This window comes from Canis lupus, chromosome 6 (genome assembly GCF_011100685.1).
Source record: "Canis lupus familiaris isolate Mischka breed German Shepherd chromosome 6, alternate assembly UU_Cfam_GSD_1.0, whole genome shotgun sequence".
NCBI classification, from domain to species: Eukaryota; Metazoa; Chordata; class Mammalia; order Carnivora; family Canidae; genus Canis; species Canis lupus.
The window spans coordinates 37,599,073-37,618,725 of record NC_049227.1 but is presented as its reverse complement, the minus strand read 5'-3'; the positions used below and the strand labels follow the sequence as shown (position 1 = coordinate 37,618,725).

Sequence of the window (19,653 nt, the reverse complement as noted above, 5' to 3'; positions counted from 1 at the left end):
TATTTGTAAGATTGGAGAGTTATCTCTGTCTTAGAGATAATTCTATTTTTTCTAGATTTTTATATAGTTTTATATAATTTAATGTTTATTTCTATTTAAATTTTAATTTGACGTTCACAGTAAAGCAAGAGTCTAACCTTTATTATTTCAAACCTCTAATTAGAAATTTCAAAATATTTTAGGAAATTAAAATAAGTACTTTCTTAGATTTGAGAGATTTCCTTTGTAACCTGGTGAAGTCTTACATAAAATGAAGCCAAATCTAGTATATTCTTAACAATCATTTTCTCAATAAGATAACTATGATTTGGTATTTCAACAAGTAGGTATTTTCCACTTATTCCTTTAAGAATTACACATAATTATTTTTATTCAAGATATGACTGCTTTTTATGAAGCTGAGAAAGAAACAGTACTCATATAGTTGCCCTCATTTGTTCAGACATAAGCATGATGTCAAAAGCTTACCTGAAATTCTGTCCTGCATCAAGGTGTGAAATTACTATGGAACTGAAATTAAAATGCAGAAAAATATTATTATAAAAAAACAAGGTGTTATATAAAGTGAAACTGAGAAGAGTTAAATAATTTCCTTTTTTTTAATGTGTAGATTAAGTCAGACAATTAAGGATCGCTAATTCTTTATTATAATTTGATATTATGTGTTAACTAAAAATCACAGCCACAGAGATAGTGATGCAGCTAACAGGACTTCACAAAGAGCAAAACCAAGAAGTCTCTAAGGCATTCGCATGACAGTGAGGACTTATCCACATGGTCCCACAGGCTAGAAACCAGTCATGATAAACAGCGATGCCCACTGACTAAGGACTGATTTAGGAACTGCTGGAGACACTGGCGGACCTGAGAAGCCAGACTATCCTACTAGGGTGCCCAAAGCAATCAAATCCCAGTTCTGAGGCACAGAAACCACATACAATAAAAAAACTCTGGGTGTCGGGGCAGGACCTGTGACCCAGTACCCTTCCCATATCCCCCACAGCTTCTTCTGGGATCCTGTTGCACCTGATACCCCCCAGGTGGGCAGATCAACCCTGTACCCCTATACTTCCTGGTCTGCTAGATCCACTGGCTCCCACTCATTACCAATAGGGACCTTACACAGCTTCTGCAAGCAGGTCCCCTGGGCAGCAGAGGCGAGGGGACAGCTAGGAGTGGCTTTAGCATCACAGGCGGTGTGTCCTCTTCTCTCCTTGCCCATGCATGACTGTGACACTGTCCTTCTCCATGTGTCCATGTCCCCCTGCAAGGCTGGCATGGCTCTCAGAAGTCCCTTCCCCTACACAGGAGGCCTGTCTGGATTTTCGTTCCCCATTCCCCATGCTTCCTATCCTGTGGGGCTCAGTGATGATGACCAGGTGAGTGGGAGAAGTACCAGGTAGAGGGGAGATTCAGCTGCCAGCCACACCCCAACATCTGCTTTTTGAGTTCTGGGCAAAGGTGATGGAGTTGGTCCCTCATCACTCTGGTCCCTCCTGATCTAAGTGGAAAAGCTCCGCACCAGTGACTGAATGACCACAAACTGGCTGATGGGGTATTTGTGATGGTTCTTTTAGAAGGTTAAAAGGCAATCTGATGAATTCCATGCTTTTGGGAAAGAGCTTCATAATGACCCTAATTCCAGATGGCCATAACTTCAGAAAGGGAAATGCATGCTTTGTTCTGTTTAAAGTAATTTAACTATTCATTAAAGTTTCCTTTCAGATGCTGAATGATAGTTCTGCTTAAAATTCCCTTTTGATCTTAATTTGCAGGAAATGTGAGTGTCTTTCATGTCGTCATTACTTTATTAAGTCTTACTGAGGAGAAGGATGCTTGCTCTGTCCATTACCGACCACTGCTTTGGTAATACCCAAAGATACACTAGAGTGGTTTCATACTTGATATTGTGACAAATCGGATCATTTTCTACTTCTGAACTTATTAAAGCAATGGTTCTCAGCAACAGTAATGCCATTCCTAGGGGGCATCTTGGAAATGTTGGGGCTCCTTCTGGTTGTCATAATAATTTGAGGAGCCAGGAATGTTAGATGTCCTGCAAGGCATGATGAAGGAATGCCCTGTGTAGCTGAAATATCCTGCAAACCTAAACCCATAGTAATTATAAAGAAGCCATTCTTTAATATGTGCTAATAGTAAAATGTTTTTATAAAGCATTTATCCAAAAAAGTCCAATATTTAAGTGAAGTTTTTTTTAGGCGAAGTTTATTACAGAAACAGAAGCTTAATGGCCTTAAGACATTATCCTGAAGTTTCTGAACCACTCACTGTGACAATTATTCTCTCCAACATATCACTGTATCCCCAACTATATATTTAGTTGAAAAAAGCCAACAGCCACAAAACCAATTGCAAATGTGCAATAATCATTTTGAGACCTATTTATACAACACTAAGAACCAAAAATGATTCAATTAGTAGGACACATAAAAGACAAGGATCTTATTGGATTTCATTATTATAGGATGTTTTAATATCCTATGTATTATCATTGCTGTCCTATACATTTTAATATCCTATATATATCATTGCCATCCTATACATTTTCATTTTTAAGTTTTTTTGTAGCACAACAGTAAGAATTGCTCCTATCTCTGGGGTCTTTCACACAGACCCCTTCTCTTCCCATGCCATCCTGTCTACACCTTGGCACCTACCAGTGCAAGGATTTTGAAGGCCATTTGAATACCAGGAACTGAAAGTATTATTCAATATGTGGAAGGACCTCAAAATAAAAGATGTATTTCCAGTGACTGGTCATCACTCCATTTCATGTCATGACACACATGTCACAAGAGTGAGTCCATATTTATAAATGAGGTCTTGACCACATGCAAAGAGCACCTACCTCTTCACTTCCTCTCCTCAGCAACCTACAACCTGTCTGGGTGTGTTATTCTTACTCAAATGAGGTTAGAACAGCTTCCTCTTTGCCTTTTCATGTCTCCCTATACCTCTACTTCTTCTGTTTCTTGATCATCTCATATGAAATGGCTCTGGTCCTACTTCTCCATTATACTAAGTTCAAGCATGTGTCTACTGCACTGTCTTCCAGGGCGAGGGGTAATCCCCCAAGGATGTCTATAGGCACATACATATTATGTCATGAAGAATTATTTTTTTTCTTTTTTGCATATTAGTCTTCAGACATTTCCTTAAGTTGCTGACATTGTACGTGTTGGACACCACTTCATGTTGTGACAGTAGCCGGCAGAGGAGAGGGAGAGGGTATCGGCATGGATGTGAGACATGTGAGGTCAGGAAGGGTGCCCCAGCTGGCAAGGGTGCCAGATGCAGACCACAGTGGTCGACGTACCTGTCAGGGCACAGGGAGATGTAGAGCAGGAGCAGGGGCCCAGCCCCGACAACGGTGGCTAAGGAGGACCTCATCCAGGAGCTCAGCTGGCAGAAGTTACAGTAGTGCACGACGGTGATCAGGACAGCGGAGCCCGTGAACACGGTGAACTGCAATGAGGGGCTGGCGTGGTTACTGACCCATCCAACCCTTGCCATGTGCGCCCCTGGCCTCGCTTCCAGCTGAGCATGCTGAGATCAAAGGATTCACTTACTTATATTTCTTGCAATATAAAAATACCATGGATATCACAAAGTACCTGGCAGTTTCAGGGACAGATCATAAATCACTGGGTTAATAGTCCAGAGCTTTAGGCTACAAGCTTGCACTGGCACGAAAATTCTCCTCCAGAGGTGTGGAGACTGCATATGTCATTCTGGAGTAAAGGAAGGTAGGCCACCCATTTGAGAACCACCACTGGTAAGTGGTTACCTTTACAAAGCCTTCCTTCAGGCATCCTGCTACATGCCAGGGGAAGTGTAATTTGGTGTTAAGAGTATCAAATGCTGTCAGCCCGCCTTGTAGCTCATGTTACACTCACTTTCACCAAAAGTAGAACTTTCCACAAGGGCATTATTAGTTCACTCTTCATGGGGTTTAAGTTGGAAGCTCCTTCCCTGACCAAGAGCAACTGGACTAGGGGCAGTCACCTCGCTGTTGCCAGTTTGACAGGTAAGCACGGTATCTCATCTGGAAATGTGGGACAGATGCTGCTTTGTAAAATGCATAAGAAAATAACTGATTTGGAGCAGGGGAGGCTGGAGAGGGGACATGTGAACTGGGCAGGGCAGCTTCATACCCATCTCTACTTGACTGTGGTCAGTGACAGGCTTGAGCATCTAGAGAGGCTGCATGCTACCCTCCCTGCCTGTTCCTCTGTCCCAGCCAATGCTTTTAAGAAGACAAGCTCAAAGTGCTGATGAAGAGTTTGTTACCTCTTATATTTAAGTTGCTGTCCTAAGACATAAGGCTTATTTAAAAAGAAAAAAAACAAGGGCATCCTGGAGAGCCCATAAACAAAGTCACTAGGCCTTTACTTACGTGTATGTTTGTCTCAAATTCAGACGTGACATGTGAATAGACTGCAAGGGCAGGGAGTGACACCAGGATGGCCCCAATGAAATGGCGTGGGAGCCAGCCAGCTATCCATTCCAGGAGGCGCTTGGTACAAGCCATCACGTCTTCCAGGAAAAACACCATCCTGGGATGAGGGGAGAAAGGAGAAATCGCAGTGGGTCAGCCTGCCCAGGACGATGAGGGCAGGAGACCCAGCCAGCGTTGCTCCCGACTCTTTTTTTTTTTTTTGCTCCCGACTCTTACTTATGTGGCCTCCATGGGTCAGGGGGGCAGGAAGAGTCCCTGCCTCCTTCACTTTCAGTTGACAGTAAGTGAATTGGACTTGCTCAGCCCATCACACCTTATTTTAAGGTCATGTGTCATCATGATAACACGTGTTTTTACAAAGCCAAGCATGAACTTCTGTGGGTCTCAAAGTAGATGTAAGGACCAGGAACACCCATGAGAGGTTACCATTAACTGTCCCAGGCTGCTAGGGTGAGAGGTCTCCAGCGGGGTGCTTTGCAGGTGTTTGGGAATTTGGCAGGGCCTTTTTGGTTGCCACAAGGACTGAAGGTGCTGCTGTCATCTAGTGGACAGGAGCTAGGGATGAGAGGCCCACTGTAACATATAGGGAGGCTTGTCCTGCATCCCACAAGACTGCCACATGCTCCCTGGACACCTACAGAGGTGAAAACCCTGCTGACAATGACCTCAGCCTAGAGCCTAGTTGTGTCTTGTTTTCAAACAGAAAGTATTTCTGGGTGGTGCTAACACAAGCTGATCTTCCAGGAATGAAGTCCTCTTTGCTTTGGGACCTCACCAAGGCTCATTCAGCATTTCAGAAATCACATCACAGGCTGCAACCTGGCACATGGCGCTTGTGTCACCAAGTCCGCACATCTCTAGTGGTCTGCATGTGGAGCTGGCACACTTATGTGATGGTGCACACAAGGATGCAGCTAATGGCTTTGTTATGACTTCCCAGATGGTGGTGTCCTGGCAAAAATGAGGTGAAGTACTACATATTTTATTTTGAATAGCTCTCTTGCTCTTTCTCCTTCATATTGGAGTGACAGCATTTCATCAACTCCTACTGAGACTGTGTGTATAAGTAGGCTTTATTTCAGGTTAGTGATGTGGAGATCACAGAATGATTTTCATAAAGAAGGGGGAGCAAGTACGTGGGGGTGAGAAACTCTTGTTCATAAGGAAGAGCAGTATTGGCTAAGTGAGGGGCTAGTACCTGGATGCCAGCAGCAGGAGATGGAGGGTGGGGGGCACCAGGTTCCCATGCACACAGACCCTCTCTGAAGCCAGGCCCACATGGAGCAGGAGAAGGGACAGGCCCGCTGTCCTCACCTCCGGAAGTGCCAGAAGCCACTGCTGAGCTTCAACAGCAGAAGTTCCCCTCAAGGCTCTTGGCCACACACCCAGGTGCCTGCACCTTCTGTCCGGGACACCTGCAGTGCAGCGACCACTAGCTACATGTGCTTGATCTCCACAAGGAGCCCGAATCTCAGCCATTATCCACATAGAGCCAGGCGCGGTCTGACCTTTTTAGGGCCTGGATAGTTCTGGCCTGCTGATACTTAACGGATAATGGAGTCCTGGGAATATTTCCAAGAATAACCACAAATATGCTCGAAGGCAGAATACATAAGCCCCACGAGGAGACAGAGGGGGCCAAATTCCAAGGGAGAAGGCAGGGCTGGGAAGCCCTCCACGAAGGTCCCTGGAACGGCAGAGCTCTGAAGATGAGACCTACCATTCTCACGCCTGCCTGGGCTTGGCACAAAATGAAGGGGAGTGAAGGGACAGGCTATGAGCTAAGATACAGGAAGGCTTCCAGAGGAGGTGCCAGGCCTGAGGCTGGCCCCCAGAGTAGCTGCAGAACAGGCCCCCCTGGAGCACCCACATATCCTGCAGCATAGATTCCTGTTGACTTGGAATCCTAAATATGCCCTCTGCGTGACAAGAGGGAACTCCATCAAGTTCTCAGCCCCTTCCAGGCTTTGATGATATGGGTAAAGTGGACTTTTAAAGTCACAACACCAGCCATTCAGGAGCAGTGGCCACCTCATTTTGAAAGCACTTGCAGAACATGTGACAGGCCACCCACCTGGGTGCAGCCAGCCTCGCACCTTTGTGGTCTGCAGCCTTCTGCACTCTCCAGACTGGAGTTAGATCAGATTCTATAGAAGTGGGTCCGGAGGAACAGGGAACAATGGCGTAAAGGACTTTTGAAAAAGGAATGGAGACAATGCCAGCCTCTAAGAGAGCCAGAGCCTTATCTAGCCATAGGCCATGTGTCAGACAGAAAGCTGGCCCCAGGGCAGGGAGTGTGGGCATGAGGGGACTCACTGCACCTATGGGTGCCAGGTTTTCTTTGGGCTGATAGAAATGTTCTAAAATTATATGGTGATGTTTGCACAGCTCTGTAGGTTTACTAGTAATCAATGAATTATACACTTACATGACTGCATTTCTCATACATGAATTCTATCACAATAAAGCAGATTTTAAAAAGGAAAAGACAAACTGGAACCTGAAGATGCCTTGGTTTGGATTCCCCAGAAGCAGAGCTGATTTGAGAGGGGTCTCAGGCAGCTCAGCAAGGAGTACAGAGCTGAGATTTGAAGGGCAGGCCCATAGGGAGGGCTGGGTTACGAGAAATCCCTTACTATGTGTCACGCAGCTCAATCCTGGTGGGGAATTTGGGTAGACAGTGAGGATGTACCCTGTAGTTATCTCAACCTGGAGGAGGCACAGGGGTCAAGTGTGAAGCCTCTAGAAGCCAGAGAAGACCCTCAGCAAAGAGCCAGAGGGGTAGGTGCAGGGGTGTAGGAATAAGAGGAGAGGGGAGGGCAGTCCAGCCTATACTTTTCAAAGTGGGGTGGCACAGGACTAGCATTCAGAAGCCACAGAGCAGACCTGGAGCTGTTGCTTCCTGTCCTGGGGTGCTGGAGAGGAGGGGCAAAAACTCAACGTCAAGGATGCCTGGGTGGCTCAGTGGTTGAGCGTCTGCCTTCTGCTCAGGGTGTGATCCCAGAGTCCTGCATCAGGCTCCTTGCATGGAGCCTGCTTCTCTTCCCACTGCCTTTCTCTGTGTCTCTCATGAATAAACAAATAAAATTACAAAGAGAAAGAAAAGAAAAGAAAAGAAAAGAAAAAGAAAAGAAAAGAAAAGAAAAAGAAAGAAAGAAAGAAAGAAAGAAGAAAGAAAGAAAGAAGAAGAAAGAAAAAAAAAAAGACACAAAAGAAAAGAAAGAAAGAACACAAGAGAAAACAAACAGAAATCCCTATTCCCCTTTGATGTTGGAGTGTCTTTTCTCTCTCTATCGCTCTCTTTCTTCGCGTCGCTTCTCTTCTCTTCTCTTCCTCTCTCTAGTCTCTTCTGTCTTCTTGCGTAAGAGTCCGTACCATCACGTCAGGGGCTTCCTTTCCCAATTCTGCTTCACTTCCAGCTTCTGGGGCAATCACCAGAAGGTTGGTTGCCTGTTGACATGGACAGGTCTGAACCATGGTCACAGTGCCCAGGAGGCAGACGGTGGTGGGGGAGCGGGGGGAGGGCGCTGAGAATGGAGTACCCTGTGCATTCATACTTCTTTGAAAATACTCAGAGTGGCTGTGAGCTTCCCCAGGTGCTGGGCTGAACCCCCGATATCAGGATGAGTAGAGGTCTGGAGGGCCTACCTTTCCTGATAGGTTCCTGCTGTCTATGCAGATCTTCTGTCCATTTCTAAATCAGTTGCTTGTCTTTTCATTACTGAGCTTACATTCTAGATATCAGACCTCACTGCAGATGCACTTGGCACATACTCTCCTGTTTTGCAGGCTCCCTCACTGTGGCATGAGAAGTGACAGGTGCTCTTTGGAACTGAGAAGCTTTACATTTTGATGAGGTCCAGGTTATCTCCTTTCTCTGGCTGATCGTGCTTTTCATGTCATATCTAAGAAACCACTGCCTGACCCAGGCTCAAGGAGATGGACACTCACAATTCTTCTAAGGGTTTATAGTTTCACTCATACATCTAGAAGAGGCACCCACTGATCCACAGGTGGCTGCCCATCATTTGCTCCCTCTATGATTCTGTTCTGCTTCTCTTCCCTTTCTCACTCCCTCTCTTCCAACTTGTTCTTTTTAAGTCTCCAAGGGAGGAGATCCAGGGACTGGCTGGCAGCCAAGGGGCGGCAGAGGACACTGACCCTCTGGTAAAGAAGATGCCCACCTGTGCCAAGGGCTGAGGCCTGTGAGGGAGGATGCTTAGAAGCAGGACTGGGGGAAGGAGGACCAGACACCTGAAATAAGCTTGCAGAGGCCTTCGGTTCAGGAGATGGGTTGGCAGAACTGCCGCCAGGCTGTGCAGCCATAAACTGTTGAGCCAGCAGAGGGAGCTAAACACTAAAAGCTGGAGAAGTGCTTGGCGGGCTAGCCTTTACCTGACTGAGACCACGAGTGACAGCACCTCCAGCAGCAGGGCGGCGCTGAAGACCGCCAGGGCAGCAGGCGGGGGAGGTGTGCCGGCAGCCCCATACTTGAGGAAGCAAGTGATGGAGAGAATCAGAAACACTGTTGTCGACAGAAACACATCCAGGAGAGAGCTGAAGGTGGCGCTGGCAAAAGTCTTCACAGGAGAATTCTTGATAACCTGTTTGGGGCAGAAGTGGGGAGATGGGAGGCATGAACAGAAGCTGCAACAGGTGGCCACAGAGTCAGATTTAAAAGAGGGAAAACAGAGCGAACATTTGTTGAGCACTTGTCCACCCTGGACCAGGCACAGGTGGTAAGTGCTTTGGGTGGGCCATCTCTCCCATCCTATTTAACAATGAGGAAACTAAGGCACAAAGCACTTAGGAAACTGCACAAGGTCACATAGCAAGTTATTACAAACCAGTGAGTTCTCACAAGCATATTACACACTGAGCCTGAAACCTGGGTTATGGACTGATGTCTGTAAAGGCTGTTGCACAACCATTTTTCTGGAAGCTTCCACTGAATGGCTAGGTCCCAGTTTCAGGGTGTGTGACAGCTGGCTTCATAACAGAAGTAACAGGCAGGGATTGAAGCCACAGCAGATGAAAGCATGGATATGTCAACAGATAGTAAGACATGCTCATGCTTCCACTCAAGAGCCTCCTCTGGGCCTGGCTCTGTGTAGGCTGCTGGGGGAAGACACAAAACATCGCCTTCCAGGAGCTCACAGCCTAATGGGGAGACGGACAAGATCTGAAATGCCAGGGTGGTGTGATAAATGTAACAAAGAGCCACATGTGTGGAGTTAGGGAGTCTCAGGGAAGGAGGGAGAAAATGAGGACAATGCTAGCATGGAGCAAAGGGGCCTGGAAATGACATGCCAGTGACACCAGACAAAGGAGCCCAGGAAGATCGGGAGTTTTCTCTGTGTGGATAAATTCACTTGCAAATGCTGTTTCAGGCTTACAGATTGTGAGAAATCAGTAGTAGGCTTCATTTGCCTGTCACTTGAGGGGTTAAAAAAAAAAAAAAAGACTGCCAACAAGCACAAAGCTGATAGTGAACTGTCTGATGCAAACAAGAGATTTCTCCAGTAGAGACAGAAGAGGAAACACACCTCTTCTTGATAGCTGGTCCTGTAGGATCGCTCTAGCTCCTGGTCCAGGAAGTTCAAGCTGAACTCATTGATGGGTGGCTTGAAAAAATAATCTTTCATCAGGCTAGGAGAAACAAAAATGCAGCTGATCAACACCGCACACAGTTATTGTACTTACTCTATCGAAGATTGCAGTCAGCTATCCAAACGCCATTCCTGAAGCATGTCACAAGAACCATGTCTGACAATCACTATGAGACAGATGCTGCTTGACCACTCCTTTAGAACATACATCTGGAAAGTGCTTTGTGACATTATACTTCCTTTCCACTAAACAACAACTGTTTGCTGTCATTATAGCACACGTCATGAGCACTCTGATTTTGGAAACATCTTCCAGGGTTTGGGGAAGAAGGCAGATCTGCTGTGCTAGGAAACAACTGCTTCTGGAGAACCAGACACCCTTGTACCAAAAGGACTTAGGCTGATTCCAAGGCTTCCAATGAAAACCTAACTCAAAGCCAGCTGTCCTGTCATTCAGAGTACTGACAGTAAGTAATTACTGCCACCAGAGCTGACAGGTTGTTATCACAAAACTGTTTATAGTTAGTGTAATTGGGGTGCTATTGTCACATATGTAGATTGCGTGTGAAACCTGAAAAATAACACTCAACTATTTTAAAGCAGAGACATCAAACCTGCTTTATGTGACTCTTTCATTCTTTTATGGTTGCTAGCAAATAGTAATATCCTTTTTATACTGGAAATTACCAGAAATTTATGGGAGTATTAACACAATTTCAGAAGGCAAATACAGCCATGGAGTGTAGTCTCTCTCCCTCATATGATAACATCTGTAATTAAATCAGATAAGGTCCCTCACATATGCCTGACACACAGTGTCCCTGTGTGGGACAGAAGACTCTCTCTTTCTGTGACAGGTATACCATACCTCACTATGCTCTCAGACTCAGAAGAGACAAGATTCCATCCCTGAATGCTGACAGCCATCCTCCTCCCTTCCACCTAGGAAGTGTGGATAGAGAGAAAATGAGCACAGCAGCCCTACAGAGGATGTGCAATGGCCACATTTAGCTAGATGCTGTGCTGCTCCACTGAAATTAATATTGACAAGTTCCATTTCTGAGAATAGAGATTAGCTCCTTTTGGGCCAATCCCCTCTCAGACAACAACAATAAACTCTGGAGAAGATATAAAAATGACTCCTAGAAGGTAGTGGAGACTGACCAAAGTAGGTAGAAAATGGAGGAGAGTCACATGTGGAAGAAGGGAACAGCACCAGGTTAATTTCCCATGTTTTACTGTTTTTCTTTTTTACCGTTAGAAGCCATTAGTCAGCACCATATGCAAGACGGCTAAAATTCTGATGGAAAAGTCATGATCTCACTGGCTTAGAAAAATCAGAAAATAATTTTTGGGCTGCCCATAGTTGGAAAAGAAGCTTGAAAATCCTAGAGAAAGAAAAAGCCAGAGAAGGGGCAGCCCCAAATTTGTCATATGAGCTCTGCTCAAATCTCTGGCTAACCCTTGAAATGTGCAGGTGCACAGCAGACTCCAAGCAGCCTAATGAAGGCTTATGAAAGAGCAGCAGCTGCTGGAGGAGACAAAGTTTGGTGTGCAAGTTTAGGTAAGTTAATGGCTTAATGAAACCAACAAACAAAGAAACAAAATACTGACATTCTTCAGAGCAATATAACAGAATCCAGAGTTTCTAAGCACCATACAATAAAAAATTATACAACATATAAAGAAATCGGAAAATATGATCCAACTCAGCAGAAGAGTAATCAATGGAGACCAATCTGAGATTACCAAGAGGGTGGCATTAGAGGTCAAGGTCACAATATGGGCAGACATAATACATTTGAAAATTAGAGCACAAGGGGTGGGAAAAGAGTAATGGATCTATACAGCTATAAGATGTCTACATTTCAAGTGAAATGATACAGGGTCACCTGGTTGGCTCAGTCCAAAGAGCATGCAAATTTGGACCTCAGGGTCCTGAGTTCAGGCCCCCTGCTGGGTATAGAGAGTACTTATGTAAATAAATAAGTAAACTTAAAAAAATAAAGTGAAATGATATGCTAACCATAAGTAGACTATAAAAATTCAAGGATGCCTATCTGTAAGTCCTAGAGCAACCATCAAAAGTAATAATAACAACAATGCAAAGAGGTATGGGTAAAAAGCTGATAATTATATTAAAATAGAATTAAATGGTAGAGACTTTTAGGATGATTAAAAAAAGCAAGTCCCACAAGAGACACACTTCAAATATAAATATACAGGTTGAAATTTTTTTATGGTAATTGATATACCAGGCAAAGAGTAAGAATGAGAAGGCTAGAGTTTCTGTGTTAGTATCAGATAAAGTGGTTTCTTTCTTTCTTTCTTTCTTTCTTTTTTTTTTTTTTTTTTGATAAAGTGGTTTCTAAGATACAGTATTACCAGGGATAAAGTAGTATACTTCAAAATAACAAAAGGACCAATTCACCAGGATTTGTAACAGTCATAAATGTGTATGTACCTAAAAAAAAAAAAGAGCATGAAAATATTTGAAACAAAAACTTTCAGGACCAAAAAGAGACATAGACAAATCTACAATTACAGTGAAAGACTTTAAAATCCCTCTCTTAACACTGATAGAGCTATAGACAAAAAGTAAAGAGACAGATGATCTAATACTGCCCACTGCCTGGACCTAATTGTGTTTATGGATCACAACATCCTACAAATGCAGAATACATTCTTTCCAAGTGCAGGTGGTATATTCAAGAAAACAGATACATGTGAGACCATAAAACAAAGTATCAATAAATGCAAAGCGACTGAAGCCATACAGAGTATGTCTTTGGCTATAATGACATTAAATCAGACATAAACAATAAACATATCTAAATACCATCCTTCACCAAAAGGAGCCAAGCCTCTTTGGACAAATGGCTGATTCCTGAGTAGGATCAGGGAAGATGTAATTAAGACGAGCTTGGAATATTCTGTTGTGCTAGAACAGGGTGCCAGAAACTGAAAAACAAATGATGGAGAGGTGCTTGGGTGGCTCAGTTAAGTATCCTATTCTTGGTTTTGGCTCAGGTTGTGATCTCATGGTCATGAGATTGAGCCCTGCATTGGACTCTGCACTTAGCATGGAGTCTGCCTGAGATTCTCTCTCTCCTTCCCCTCCACTCCACCCAATAAATAAATTAAATTTAGAAAAAAATGATGGAGCCATGCCAATATGCTGCAACTGTCACTGTGGAGTTCATGCTGAAATAGAAGAACTGACATTTTGAACCATCATAGTAAAGGCTGTTTCAAGGAGTGCCTCGATGGCTCAGCGGGACCCTGCTTCTCCCTCTCCCTCTGCCACTCCCTCTGCTTGTGCTCTTTCTCTCTCTGAAATAAATACATAAAATCTTTTTTAAAAATATGTTTCAAAGGCTATTTCTGGCAAGAACCATGATGGAGATGAAATCTAGGGAAGTTTGCTGGGGAATGGAATACATGCATGATCTTAAAGTACTGCTTATTAGTCACAAGGAGAAAATAACCAGATTGGAGAGGTCAGTAACACTTGCCTGGTTGCTCAAAATTACTATCACTGAGGGAAGACAAATGGGCACCATGTGCCTCTGGATAGGACATCTGAGAAGGACACATCATTTCTGTGGCCAAAATCCCTGCCAAACTGGAATATGAACCGTAGATAAGATCAAATATGCATCCATGTTAGATTTCCTGAATTTGGTAACCATGGTTATGTAAAAGAATATCTTTGTGGGGCACCTGGGTGGCTTGGTGGTTGAGTATCTGCCTTTGGCTCTGGTCATGATCCCGGGGTCCTGGTATTGAGTCCCACATCAGGCTCCCCACAAGGAGCCTGCTTCTCCCTCTGCCTATATCTCTGCCTCTCTGTGTCTCTCATGAATAATTTAAAAAAAGAATATCTTTATATTTAGGAAATATTGTATTTAGGGGCAAAGGGCATGATATATCCATCTTATAATCAAATGGTTCAGAAAAAAATAAATTTCATAAAGAAAGAGAGGGCATAAAACAGTAAAAAGTTAAAAGTTGGCAAACTATTTTTTTAAAAAGATTTGTTTATTTACTTTTATTTATGATAGACACAGAGAGAAAGAGAGAGGCAGAGACACAGGAGGAGGGAGAAGCAGGCTCCATGCCGGGAGCCCGACATGGGACTCGATCCCGGGACTCCAGGATCGCGCCCTGGGCCAAAGGCAGGCTCCAAATTGCTGAGCCACCCAGGGATCCCCTTGGCAAACTATTATTTATGCAACTTTTCTCTAAGTTTCAAATTACTTCAAAATAAAGTAATATATTAACAACGAAGGGACAAACACATGGAGATAAGGTGACTCAGAAAAAAGGGAGCGATCCCTACCTGCAGATCTTTACTTTTTTTAGAAATGATTGACTCTTACCTGTCTTCTTTGATAACATCAACAAAATGGGCATCTGTTTTCTCCCGGATGTTCTTGAATCTCAGCGGAAGGAGAGCTGACTGGTCCAAGCTCACTCCTGCCCACCTTCCCTTTTCCTGTAAGATCTCACACAGGGATGTCTGACTGTTGGTGAGCTTCTCCTCTTGCGGAGGACTCAGAAGTCCATTTTGAGTTTTGGAATTAGGTGCTCCAGGAGCCTGCCTCAAGACAAGAATAGTGAGGGGCAGACACAGAGGCTGAAATGTGAGTATGCAGCAGTGCTATACTATCCTGACCTCTGTCACACTGGGCCCCCACTGTACACTTGACCTTCATATCTCTGTTTTAATCTGATGCTCAAACTCTCCACCCATCCACTTCTCCTCATCCCCCTATTTTATCAGATTGCACCTCCAGGAGTTGAGGCAACCAGGAAGGTGATATCATAGGAAGAGCCAGGAAGGAGATGGAGAGAAGGTCAAAGAAGAGTTGAGGCTCTTGGAGCTTGCAAACCATAGAATCAGCATTGCAGAGGGCCATGGGGGCAGGTTTGGGAGGTTAGGGTGGTAGATGTAGTACAAGAATCCATACAGGGGCAGATGGCAGGAGGCAGAAGGCACCAGGGTGGAGGATATCACACATAGGCCTCCCTGGAGATTCAGTTTTTATACGCTTTCTTGAAAGGGCTCTCAGATTTGGTCTTTGCTTTGTTCTCTACTGTTGTCCTGGCCCTGTCTCCAGGTGAGACTTCTGTGGCAGTGTCCTCCCTGCAGGCTCTGAACCCAAGCCTCTCTTCAGGATACATCTGCACATCCCTCTTTTCTCTCCACATCCACATTCTACCACATGTTCTGGCCCCAGAGATCTTCCCTAGCTACTGGAGTCCACATGTCTTTAAGCTCTTACTGCACATTACAAGAGTCCCATCCAGTTGGGCATGCAATTATTCTACTTCACAAGGGTTAGCCCCAGAGATCTTCCCTAGCTACTGGAGTCCACATGTCTTTAAGCTCTTACTGCACATTACAAGAGTCCCATCCAGTTGGGCATGCAATTATTCTACTTCACAAGGGTTAGACCTGACTCTCCATCCCGATTGTTACTGGTATATTCAAAACCATTAGGATGAGAAGGTGGGGAATGGTGTCACCTAAAAGGAGCTATTCATAGAACTGAGAATCCAACAAGACAGGAATGTCACCTCAGGTGGATTCACCAGGAGAGGAGCTGACAGGAACAACAACCAAGAGTTTGTTACCTTGGTGCTGTTTTTATGCTCCTCTTGACCACCATTTTGGACTGCTCCTCCTTCTGCACCAGCTTCCGATTTGGGGGCAAACGTGATTCCGCATGAAGGACAGGTCTACAAGAAAAACATACACCATAGAATACACACAGAAAACACAGCCATAACCCGTAATTCAATCAGGTCCATTGTTGCAACTGGCTGTCACACTGAATGGCTGTAACCGACTGGAAGGCTTACTGAGCCACTTGAGCAGGAGTCGAAAACAAACCAGTGAAGTGAAAACAGAAACATGTCCACACAAAGACTGGCGCACATGAATACTCAGAGCAGTGCTATCCATAACAGCCAAAAAGTAGAAACAACTCAAATGTCTATTGATAGGTGAATGGATTGACAGAATGTGGTCTATCCATAGTTATCAAAAGGAAGGAAACACTGACAGCTACTACAACATGGATGAACCCTGAAAACATTGTTAGGTGACTGAAGCCAGACACAAAGGACCACATATTATGGGATTCCATCTGTATAAAACGTCCAGAAAAGGCAAATTCATAGAGATGGTGAGAAGATTAGCAGATGCCAGGGGTGAGGGGATGAGGGGATGGGGAATGATCTAACGGATGTTGAGTTCCTTTTTGGAAGGGTGATGAAAATATCCCAAAACTGATTGTAGTGATGGCTGCACAATCTTGCAAATATACTAAAAATCACCAAACTGTATACTTCAAAGGGGAAAATTTTATGGCAATGTGAATTATATCTCAACAAAGTTATCATCAGGCCAACAAACCAGCCACTAGCCTACACAGGGTTCTCCAGCCTGTGTGACAGTGAGCTGTTCATGTACAACAGGCTGGAAATTCAGAGGAATATGCCTGCAGACTAGGAATTCTCAGAAGCTTGAGCAGTTAGCTGACCTAGAAAAGAAAAGTCGAGGCTTAATCCCAACATGCAGAGCAGAAAGTGCCAGGCTTTGCTTCTCCCAATCACGGTGTGGAGATGCCCTCTTGCAATCACCCACCTGGGCCCTCTCTCACCTACAAAACTAGAGTGGTGACATAGCTCTTGCAGATGTGTAGTAAGAACTAAGTGAAGAAGTGTGTGACACAGCTTAGCCTTGCTCCTGGCACTCAGTGTATCTATCTTCAATCACTTTACTCTTATTATCTAAAAATGGGATTCAGGAAACTGGCTGCCGCCACCAAGACAGCAACCAACAGCTTCCAGTGGAGAAGATGAACAGCAGCAGAAAACAGATTCAGTGAGACTCTAAAACAATTCCTAGCATAATAAGCACAGTTAAACACTGGAATACATTATAGGAGGCTAGGCACTATTTTAGAAATTTAAAATAAGGATCACTTAGTACCCAAGGGCAAGGATATGAGCTATATCACATCCTAAGTTAGATTTCAGGCCTCTGTTGTACTAAATAAAAGAAATAAAGATTCTAAAGAGTTGTGTCATCTGGGAATCTGACACGATGCACAAGTCTGAACATCCGTATTCATTCTCAACATGAAAATATACACACCAAAGCAGCAGGTCAAATCATTAACTAACATACTGAGTAAACAGCAGTACCAAGGTAAAACACACCAATAGCTCTTTAAACACAGACATTCTTAACAGGGGCAGGGTGTTCTAATTCTCAGTAATATACGATGAATTATTTTTTTTAATTTTTATTTATTTATGATAGTCACACACAGAGAGAGAGAGAGAGGCAGAGACACAGGCAGAGGGAGAAGCAGGCTCCATGCACCGGGAGCCCGACGTGGGATTCGATCCCGGGTCTCCAGGATCGCGCCCTGGGCCAAAGGCCCGCGCCAAACCGCTGAGCCACCCAGGATCCCTATACGATGAATTATTTTAATGCATGTTGGTAATGATGGAGTTAAACCTCAAAACATGTTGCTAATGGGGCCACTGATCTTCTCAAATGAAGAAACAAAATCCAACACTGCACACATGGAGCAGTCCTTCTAGCCCCCTCAGGAAAGGTAAAGTAACAGCACTCCTCAGAGGAGCACATGACTCCTGAGGGCTCGCCCTAGAGGGGGTGGGAATGAATGGTTACCGGGGTGGCAGGTTGCACCTCCAGGGCAACACTGGCCTTTGCAAGGGCCAGGTGGCAGCCTGGGGGGAGAAGCAGGCACAGTTTGGTGCATGGGACAGTCCAAGAGATTCTAACATGAGTCATACCCTTAGGGTCCAGGGATGTCCCCAATCTCATGCAGGTATGACAAAATACTAATAGATACTTCTCTGGCTACTTTTTACACTTTAAGACTAGAGATGTAGTGTGACAGTGCTAGTTCTAGTTCTAGTGCTAGAAATTACTCTAGTGATTACTAGTGTAGCACAGGGATTAGAGGTTTTGAAATCAACTGTCATGGACCAAATCCTGGTTCTTACAGTTACTAGGTAGGGAGATCTCCGAGCCTCAGTTTCTCCTTTCCACAATGGAGGTGTGTCTCCCTCTACTGACTGTGTGGAAGAAAGAAGAAGGACGAGGAGGCTACACCAGGGCCCAGCGGGAGGGCTGTAGCTGACCAGTGATGTCCGGCAGGGGTGGAGGGGGCATGACTGGAAGCGCACATGCACTTACCACACTGGGCTCTGTGTCAGGTGCCAGTGGGCACTCAATACATGTTGGTCCTTAACAATAACACTTCTGGTCATGAAGACAGCTCATATGGTAATTTGATATCCTTAATGCAGACAGGACAGTCATCCTTGGTTATCTCTTGGCTTCAGTTTATTCCTAAGTACTAAGCACACCACATGTACTTTAAAAACAGGCCATCTGCTTCTTAGAAACTCCCTGTGGCATGCTGGCTTTACACATACAAGATGTTTTATGCACTTAGAGCCACAAATATGCAACAGAGACTAGCAAACCTACTGGACACCAGAGGGCACACACCCTCTGCGAAGGTTCCCTAGACACACATCAAAGGCACACAACTTCAGAACGGTGCCCTCTCTCTGGGGAGGCTGATTGCGAAGTGGCTGGCAGGCAGGTGGAGACAGGGAATGTCCATGGGGACTGGGCTGATCTCCAGGAGCCTATGACTCTGGTCTTCCCAACTGGTCAACCCCAGTCCACATTCCTTTGACAAAGAGGGGCTCTGCGGCCTTTACCCTGACATGATAAAATGTTCTAATACAGAGGTAAGGTCTGGTAGACTGCCCACAAAAGAGCCTCAGGGAGCAAAGGCACAGACATAATGTTCATAAATGGTCTCAGAGACTGTCCTCGGGGAGGTTCAGGGGGCTTATCAGAGTCACATGTCAGGCAGCAGAGAGTAGGCACTGTGGCTGGGATCCCCAATGGCTGAACAGTACTCACTGCTCCCTCTAAACCTCCACAGAAGCTTCATCCCAGGAGTGAGTACACCAGGGGCAGGTGGGAGAACCAGCTATGGACTCTAAGACCTCCTGTAGCAAAGCAGCCCCAGGAACTCACAGCACATGGATCCAGAAGGTCATTTCATTGTGCTTTGAAAATGTGGGGTTTTGTCCTTCTATATCGTCCTCATCAACTTTGTTTTGGGGAGGAAATTTCAGTGATTAAGTATTAAAAACAAATGAAACAAAAAAATCTCAGAGAGGTCCATCTGCCCTGATGGAGGCATCCTCACATCTCGGTGTTCTCTTCTGATGTGTGGCAACAGTCCCTTTTGCACTAGGAAGGTCCCGCTAAGCAGCAGAAGGTGGGTTTGTTTCCCTCCCCACTACCCATAGAAACTACCAGTGAAACTATTTTCCAGTTTCATTTTAATCTGGGTTAAAGTATCTGGCAAACTGGTTTTTGCCAAACAAACAGATACCTCTGTGAAATGTTTCCCTTGCCATTAAACATCTGACTGTCCTGCTGAGAAGCCCTGATCCAGAAGAGCACTTTGGACTTGAGGAACTATCTGG

General features: G+C 44.8%; 1 protein-coding gene across 2 annotated transcripts in view; it reads right to left on the bottom strand.

The window, feature by feature from the left end:
- ADCY9 (adenylate cyclase 9) overlaps nt 1–19,653 on the bottom strand; it is a 121,400-nt gene that overhangs the window by 9,171 nt on the left and 92,576 nt on the right. The window contains exons 4-10 of one of the 2 annotated variants that reach the window (XM_038540567.1): nt 15,730–15,834; nt 14,472–14,689; nt 10,027–10,129; nt 8,876–9,084; nt 4,418–4,577; nt 3,338–3,567; nt 469–510 (exon numbers count right to left, since the gene is read on the bottom strand). In XM_038540567.1, coding sequence (XP_038396495.1) covers nt 469–510; nt 3,338–3,567; nt 4,418–4,577; nt 8,876–9,084; nt 10,027–10,129; nt 14,472–14,689; nt 15,730–15,834 — 1,067 coding nt within the window. The remainder of the gene's footprint in view (nt 1–468; nt 511–3,337; nt 3,568–4,417; nt 4,578–8,875; nt 9,085–10,026; nt 10,130–14,471; nt 14,690–15,729; nt 15,835–19,653) is intronic. The other variant, XM_038540568.1, reaches the window with a different exon arrangement.